The following is a 9,389-nucleotide window of genomic DNA, read 5'->3' on the forward strand; positions in this document are numbered from 1 at the left end:
TTAATCCTGCTCCTAAAGGGAGGAACGCTAGACGACAGGCTGCAATACAAGGTTAGTAATGTATTATACATAGTGATTTTACTGTACCTGACTCTGGTGACTCAGAAGATGAATTTGATCCTGCTCCTAAAGGGAGGAACGCTAGACGACAGGCTGCAATACAAGGTTAGTAATGTATTATACATAGTGATTTTACTGTACCTGACTATGGTGACTCAGAAGATGAATTTGATCCTGCTCCTAAAGGGAGGAACGCTAGACGACAGGCTGCAATACAAGGTTAGTAATGTATTATACATAGTGATTTTACTGTACCTGACTCTGACGACTCAGAAGATGAATTTGATCCTGCTCCTAAAGGGAGGAACGCTAGACGACAGGCTGCAATACAAGGTTAGTAATGTATTATACATAGTGATTTTACTGTACCTGACTCTGGTGACTCAGAAGATGAATTTAATCCTGCTCCTAAAGGGAGGAACGCTAGACGACAGGCTGCAATACAAGGTTAGTAATGTATTATACGTAGTGATTTTACTGTAACTGACTCTGGTGACTCAGAAGATGAATTTAATCCTGCTCCTAAAGGAAGAAACGCTAGACGACAGGCTGCAATACAAGGTTAGTAATGTATTATACATAGTGATTTTACTGTACCTGACTCTGGTGACTCAGAAGATGAATTTGATCCTGCTCCTAAAGGGAGGAACGCTAGACGACAGGCTGCAATACAAGGTTAGTAATGTATTATACATAGTGATTTTACTGTACCTGACTCTGGTGACTCAGAAGATGAATTTAATCCTGCTCCTAAAGGGAGGAACGCTAGACGACAGGCTGCAATACAAGGTTAGTAATGTATTATACATAGTGATTTTACTGTACCTGACTCTGGTGACTCAGAAGATGAATTTAATCCTGCTCCTAAAGGGAGGAACGCTAGACGACAGGCTGCAATACAAGGTTAGTAATGTATTATACATAGTGATTTTACTGTACCTGACTCTGGTGACTCAGAAGATGAATTTAATCCTGCTCCTAAAGGAAGGAACGCTAGACGACAGGCTGCAATACAAGGTTAGTAATGTATTATACATAGTGATTTTACTGTACCTGACTCTGGTGACTCAGAAGATGAATTTAATCCTGCTCCTAAAGGGAGAAATGCTAGACGACAGGCTGCAATACAAGGTTAGTAATGTATTATACATAGTGATTTTACTGTACCTGACTCTGGTGACTCAGAAGATGAATTTAATCCTGCTCCTAAAGGGAGGAACGCTAGACGACAGGCTGCAATACAAGGTTAGTAATGTATTATACATAGTGATTTTACTGTACCTGACTCTGGTGACTCAGAAGATGAATTTAATCCTGCTCCTAAAGGGAGGAACGCTAGACGACAGGCTGCAATACAAGGTTAGTAATGTATTATACGTAGTGATTTTACTGTACCTGACTCTGGTGACTCAGAAGATGAATTTAATCCTGCTCCTAAAGGGAGGAACGCTAGACGACAGGCTGCAATACAAGGTTAGTAATGTATTATACATAGTGATTTTACTGTAACTGACTCTGGTGACTCAGAAGATGAATTTAATCCTGCTCCTAAAGGAAGAAACGCTAGACGACAGGCTGCAATACAAGGTTAGTAATGTATTATACATAGTGATTTTACTGTACCTGACTCTGGTGACTCAGAAGATGAATTTAATCCTGCTCCTAAAGGAAGGAACGCTAGACGACAGGCTGCAATACAAGGTTAGTAATGTGTTATACGTAGTGATTTTACTGTACCTGACTCTGGTGACTCAGAAGATGAATTTAATCCTGCTCCTAAAGGGAGAAATGCTAGACGACAGGCTGCAATACAAGGTTAGTAATGTATTATACATAGTGATTTTACTGTAACTGACTCTGACTCAGAATATTTGTGTAGTATGATCATGATGATTAGTTCATTTCTTGTAATGGCCCCCCGCCAGAGCAGAAGGGGCATACCGTTTTACCCTTGTCCATCTGTATGTATGTCCCAAGGTTGGTTTCTGTTCTCTAATTTAGTATGCCTCAACCCATCTTATAAATTTTTTACACAATATTTATTGCCACAAAACACAGATCAAGTTTATATTATGGTTGTGTCACTTAAACAGTTCTAGAATTATGCCCCTTTACAAATGGAAAAATTGCTGAATTATTTGTTTCCTTTCTGTTTATTTAGTCATTGTTAGTTTGCCTAAACCAAATGATTTGAAACTAATACACAATGCTTATTACCACAAAATACAGACATGACAGATGAAGATTGAATTTAGGTGGCTTCACTTTTACTTTTACTAGAGGTATGCCCATTTACAAAAGGAAAAAAATGCTGAATTTTTCATGTCTGTTCTTCAACTTAAGTCAGCCTCGACCAAATGTTATAGAATTTATCGTTACAGCAAAAAAAAAATTATACTTATTACTACAAAACTCAGATTAGTAACAAATTTGGGTAGTGTCCTTTTTTACCATTTTTTCAGTTATGTCCCTTTATAACTTTCTATGATTTGTGAGCAGGGGCATCATCTGTGTCCTATGGACCTTTCCCCATTTATTTAGCATTAAGATTTACGTCCCTTACAATGGTTTTGTTATAATTGTATTGTCTTGAGGTGATTACCTATCAATTTATTTTATATATTAAATGTTATTGAAAGCTTTTAAGACATAGTGTATTAATCTCATGTTTTTAATACAATGTAGTTGAAAATCATGTGTTAACTTTAAGATAAAAAAAAAAGTTGCTGGGTTGATATCACATGAAGTATACTCTACAACCTATTTTATCCATAGTGATATCTTATGAATAATTGATTTAATCAAATGACATTCTATAATGATATTTATTTTCAGATACACAAGAATGTCTAGTGGAAGAAATCCCGAATGATACACCATGTATACATTGTCAAAACACAGATAGACCTGAATGGGTAAGCTTGATTCATGTGATTGAAGTTATTTATTTATTTTAATTATCATTCTTATTGTTTGGAATGTGCACATTTATATAATTATGGCCATTTGTACAGTAAGGGCCAAGTTACATTTCTATGTTGCGTTTAAGAATGGTTAATTAACCTAGAAAATATGTTTTCAGCCTTGAAAGTGGTAAGATCAGTTCATATTATACAAAAGCAGTTGATTTATTTGGCTTTATAACATTAACCATGTCAAAAATAAAGGACACAGGATTGTTATTCCATGATCAAACTTAAGGATGTCTGCTTGTCATGATTTGGAATTTTTGTCAGATTTTCGGAATCCTCTGGTTTTATCTATTTGAATGCCTTCAAAAAATTTCCCCCTGAACCCTTATTTTTCTCTGAATAAATCTTTTACGTGTATAATGATAAGTCATTTGTAAAAGTCTTGTAAAATTTTATTTATTTTTTAATAGTATTTGAGACCTTTAACTGGTCAATGATCATGATGATAAAGCTATGGAAAATCAAGAGAGAACATTTTCCCGCCAAAATTCCAATGGATGATATCTCGAATACAAGCACATGAACCCCTATATTTTTTTTGCTTTTTTTATTTCTCAATTTATTCCCTTTCAATACATACTAGTTTTATGAAAAGTTATTTATTTTGAAACTGAGCAGCGAACATCCTTAAAGAGTTATCCCTCGACAACTATACATATAAGGAGACAATATTAACAGGTTTCTATGAACTGAAATTGGTAACTTATTTTAAAAACCTCCCCTGGATAAACACATGGGGTATATTGAGCGTACAACATGTTTACTTTGATTTTTTTTCAGAAATACGATGACATAAAGGAAATATATGTATTCTTTTTACAGCTACTCCTGTGTGATAAATGTGATGATGGATTCCACACAGCATGTCTACGCCCACCTCTAATGATAATACCAGATGGAGATTGGTTTTGTCCACCGTGTGAACATGTATGTATTATCATGATTATATTTGGATTCATTCTAGATCAAAGTATTTCATTCATTATTAGATTTAGATGTAGCTTTAGTAGATGGACCATTTGGATGGACAGAGAAAAGTTGATACCTAAATTGTGTTATTAACTCCATGTACTATTTTACAGCCCAGATCCCTGACACTTTACATAAAGATTGAACATATATCTAAATTATGAAACTGTTCAAGGAACTTTTCCATTTTTCCATACTAAGGAACATGGTCATTTTTCGGCAAGATATAACAGTAAATTTAAATATGAAAGGTTTCTTATTTTAGTGATCAAGTCCTCCAACACTTAAAATTAAACCTATAAAACTACTTTCTGTGTCATTATCTCTTGGTTTAGAATGTAAACAAACTCCTACTAAACATTGCAAAAAATACCTTGAACTTGATGAGTTCAGTAATACTAGATAATGGTTTTGCTGAACTGTGCTATGACATACATCAAATTCTGTCACATAATTATCTAACTTTATAACATAATGTTATTGCATTGCAGAAACGGCTGTTGGAAAAATTGCAGATTAGTCTTAAAGATTTAGATATAATTATGAAGAAGAAAGATAGATTAATAAAAAGGTTTGTGATACCATGAAAGGAAAATAGATAGATGTTGTATGATGTCAACTTATGGAGGAATGGTCACCTCCGGATGGTTTCTGGATAATAACTGTAGTATAAATGAATAGAAATTAATGAAAATTTAATTTAACATAAGGATTATAACCACTAAAGGAAGGTTGGGATTGATTTTGGAGGTTCCCAATAGTTTAGGAAAAAGGGGCCCAAAAGGGGTCAAAATAAGTATTTTTCTAGTTTTGAGACAATAACTTGTGTGTAAGTGTATGGATCTTTCTGAAATTGTACCACAAGGTTCGTTTCAAAAAAGGAAATGTTGGGATTGATTTTGAGGGTTATGGCCCAAACTATTTAGGAATAAGGGACCAAAAAGGGGCCAAAAACAATACTTTTCTTATACTTTGTATAAATTGCTTATTTTTTTACCAATTTCAATGGGTTTTATTCTTGAATTCTTGGGGTTCTTAAATGTGCTGAATCTATTCGTGTATTAAGTTTAAGAAATATGGTCCCCGTCTTTAAATTGTTTAATTTCATCAAAAAAGGAATTATTGAGGTTCTATGATATGCCACATCTAACCGTGTATTTAGATTTTTAATTTTGGGTCCTGTTTTCAAATTGGTCTACATTCTGGTCCAAAGGATTCAAAATAAAACTTAGTTTGATTAAAAAAATAATAATCTTTGGGCTCATTGATATGCTGAATCTAAACATGTATTTAGATTTTTTGTTTTGGGCCCAGTTTTCATGTTGGTCCAAATTAGGGTCTAAAATTTATTGAGATTTAGATATTGGAAGATAATAGGTAAATTTAAATTTTTCAAGTTTATTAGACCACATTCATTCTGTGTCAGAAAGCTATGCTGTGTCAACTATAACTATTTAATCTTAATCCAAATTCAAAGCTGTATCAAGCTTGAATGTTTTGTCCATACTTGCCCCAACTGTGAAGGGTTCAACCTCTGCAGTTGCATAAAGCTGCACCCTGCAGAGCAAATGGTTATATTGATACTATATTTACTTTTATTCATTTTACACAAAAATAATTGAATCTTAAAAGTACTACAGTCACTTCAAAAAATTTTGATTTCGATTCTCATTTTGATAAATAACAGGATACAACTATACAGTAAACTTACAAGTTAATCAAACACTTTATTACATAAAGGTACAATTTAAAGAAAGCTAAAACGCATTTTCTTAATGTTTGAGTGAATACATGTGTGTCTATGACATAGGTATTAATATATTACAGTATAGACATGGTATACTATTGATCACTACAACAGTAACAGTATGAATATTACTTATAAAGTAAACATGGAATTGTATTTATCTGTTTATTGTTTTTTTTGTTTTTAGGAAAGAGAGATTAGCCTTTGTAGGAATAAGTTTAGACAATATCTTAAAGGATGTAAGTATATATGTTTATTATTAATGTCAAAGGGAATTTTATATTTGTGTGAACATATTCTGTAAATGAAACAATGGCTTATTGTTGTTTGGTTGTTCATGTCTTATTAAACCTGAACACAGTTAAACTATCACCACTTTTCTCTATATTATGGTAATTTAAGAGTGAAGAAAGAATTTTCTTAAAATATGTCTTCATATAGAATATATGGGATATATACAACACCTTGCTGGAAAATGTCATGTCAAAATTATATCTTAAAGGAGCTTGGGATTGATAGAGTTCAGGCTCTTGTCAATATCTTAAAATAGTTGACAAGCTTCCAAAATTTTCATATTTTAGAAAAATATATATGAAGTTTTGAAGCATAAAGCAAATATATGTATATTTTATTTTATGGATACTGACAAGCTAATGTACAGAAAGTATAAAAATGAGATTGATATCTTTTGATTGATCTTTAAACACTTTATGATTTTAAATTCAAAAAGTGAAACAAAAGTTGTATATTATTCCTCCACTTTCCCATGACAAGAAACGAAGAACATTGTTAATTTAAGATGTTTTGTTTCTATAGGAACACAAGGAGAATGTAAACCCTGATGAATATGAACATTACAGTCCAGAGGAGGAGGAGGAATATTATAAACCAAAGAAGAACAAATCATTTGTTAAGAGGTCATGTCGATCACGTAATGTAATCAGCTACAAGTTTGACGAGTTCGATGACATGATAAATACAGCTATCAAAGAAGATTTAGAAAATCCTCAGCCTTACAACCCTGGTAAAGGTATGAACAAAAAAAAATATACTTGATAGACAGCATAAAACATATGTCTGATTGATAGACAGCATAAAACATATGTCTGATTGATAGACAGCATAAAACATATGTCTGATTGATAGACAGCATAAAACATATGTCTGATTGATAGACAGCATAAAACATATGTCTGATTGATAGACAGCATAAAACATATGTCTGACTGCAGATGAAGAGAATAAACAAAACTATGTATATAAATAGCATTTACCACTGGAGGTTAAGCAATTAATCAAAGAATAGCCATTAGCACTGAATTTTCGGATTGACAAAAAAAGAACATTATTATATTACAAGATACAATCACTCACTTTGGAGAGGCTCAAAAGCCTTTGGCAGGGTTTAACATCTTTTAAAATGTATAGATCAGTTGACTAAAATAAGGTATTTATTTTCGTGGGTACCAATTTTCGTGGATTATGGAAAACTTGGAAGTTCGTGGATATTTATTTTCGTGGTTTTGCCGAAGTCTACATACAAGCCTATAGAAAATTTGATATTCGTTGAACATTTAATTTCGTGGTTCACCCGTACCCACGAAAGCCACGAAAATTGATATCCCACGAATAAAAATGAATCCACAGTACTGAGGTAATAAGGTAACAGACAACAAAAATCAGTACAGGAAAATCACTTAACATTATAGCAACAAATAACAACAAAATCTTTAGACAAAACAGTAACAATAATTTTTTTAATCAAATAATTAAATATTCTTTTAAAATGTTAAGCTTTGAAACTTTTATCACATTTGCTAGCACACATGACCATGTCCAAAATACCTCAATTTATGATTGTGATTTAGTTCAATCTTATGAAAGGCAGTGAAAAAAAAGAAGAATTTAACTTATGATTATCTTTCCACAAGAATGAAATTTCAACAAATGCTTATGTTTTAAGGAAGATCCCGTGGTAAAGACATGGCTAATATTTACATGGCAGAGGGTCGGGAATATGTCAGCGAGGAGGAGGAAGGAAAACCATCATCTGAAGGGGGAGGTCAAAAAAAGAAGAAGGGGCGTCGCCTAACAAATCTTAGTGATGAAGATGACAATGAGGAGGAAAGTGGAGATGAATACAAATGTTCTGAGTAAGTCATGTGATTAAAAGTAAGTCATGTGATTAAAAGTAAGTCATGTGATTAAAAGTAAGTCACATGATTCAAATTCTCTACCACGGCACGGTATTAAAGGAGCATAATTCATCAAATTTATGTTCACTGCTATGACTCAAATCTATATCAGCATTTTAGTGTTGTTTTTTAGAAGCCATCAACATGATCTCCTTAGAACTCCTTTGATCATATGACCTGATGTAAACATAAAATAATAATACACTGACAAGCACATCCATGGTATTATAACTAATTGAATATACTGCTAAAATTGAGAATGGAAATGGGGGATGTGTCAAAGAGACAACAACCCGTCCATAGAAAAAACAACAGCAGAAGGTCACCAACAGGTCTTCAATGAAGCGAGAAATTCCCTGAGGCGTCCTTCAGCTGGCCCCTAAACAAATATATACTAGTTCAGAGACAGTGAACGCCTTACTAATCCAAATTGTTACTTTTGCATAGGTATTATTTCTGTACCAAAAATCTTTACACTGGAAATTTATTTATTTAAATATAGAATAATATTAAATAAATATTTTCAAATGGGTCTGAATGTGTCATTCATAAACTACATTTTCTAAGTCTTGCGAATCAATAATGTTATAACAAACCATTCAAAATGAAACCCTGAAAGAAAGTACTTAATAAGTATTATAAATCTTCAACTTAAAAGACATGAAAAACAAGTAAACACAACTATTATTTCAATTGAGAAAACTATCTAGGCACCTCCTGAAATGTAAGTAAGAATTTTCTGTTTATTGATAACAATGACACAACTTAAAAAGAAAGAATTGCATTTGATATGATTTTTGTTCATATTGAGTGTGGAAATTGTTTTTTAAATTTTGTATTTTATTACTTCATGTATATGGGGTCCAGGGAATATTTATTTTATATAGCAAGTACTTCTACAGTGTGTTTGAATAACTTAAAATTTGAAATGTGATATTACACATATCATGTTAGCATATTAATAAAATTGAAAATTGAAATGGGGAATGTATCAAAGAGACCACAACCCGACCATAGAACATACAACAGCAAAAGGTCACCAATAGGTTTTCAATGCAGCGGGAAACTCTTGCACCCAGAGGGGTACACATATTACCCTAGAACTACAATAAAAGAGTTTGATAAATGAAAAGCAGTACTAAATTCTTAACTTCCATTTATTCAATTTCAGTGATACTTCCGAGCCCCCAGAGGAGGTAGAGGAGGATGATGATGACGTCAGTGATTATAGTCTGGACGGGGAGGGCTGGTGTAGGAAGGGGACAAGACGGAGTGCAAGACGCAATGCCAGATCTAAGCAATATAAGGACTTTGGTAAGTTATCCATAGCCTGAAAGGGAGAATTGATCAAAGTGAGTGCTAGGACAAATTAGGAACTAATCTGTTTAAATTGGGAAAAAAATCATGCATGATCTCAACCACCTTCAACTGATATGGTAATCACAC

General features: G+C 33.0%; 1 protein-coding gene across 1 annotated transcript in view; it reads left to right on the forward strand.

Moving 5' to 3' along the window:
• The window catches only part of LOC134712872 (remodeling and spacing factor 1-like), a 28,487-nt gene that overhangs the window by 11,064 nt on the left and 8,034 nt on the right, over positions 1-9,389 (forward strand). The window contains exons 9-15 of the mRNA XM_063574855.1: positions 2,896-2,975; positions 3,855-3,959; positions 4,493-4,572; positions 5,936-5,987; positions 6,565-6,778; positions 7,712-7,901; positions 9,115-9,257. Of these exons, the coding sequence (XP_063430925.1) occupies positions 2,896-2,975; positions 3,855-3,959; positions 4,493-4,572; positions 5,936-5,987; positions 6,565-6,778; positions 7,712-7,901; positions 9,115-9,257 (864 nt within the window). The remainder of the gene's footprint in view (positions 1-2,895; positions 2,976-3,854; positions 3,960-4,492; positions 4,573-5,935; positions 5,988-6,564; positions 6,779-7,711; positions 7,902-9,114; positions 9,258-9,389) is intronic.

Source organism: Mytilus trossulus, chromosome 3 (genome assembly GCF_036588685.1).
Source record: "Mytilus trossulus isolate FHL-02 chromosome 3, PNRI_Mtr1.1.1.hap1, whole genome shotgun sequence".
NCBI lineage: Eukaryota > Metazoa > Mollusca > Bivalvia > Mytilida > Mytilidae > Mytilus > Mytilus trossulus.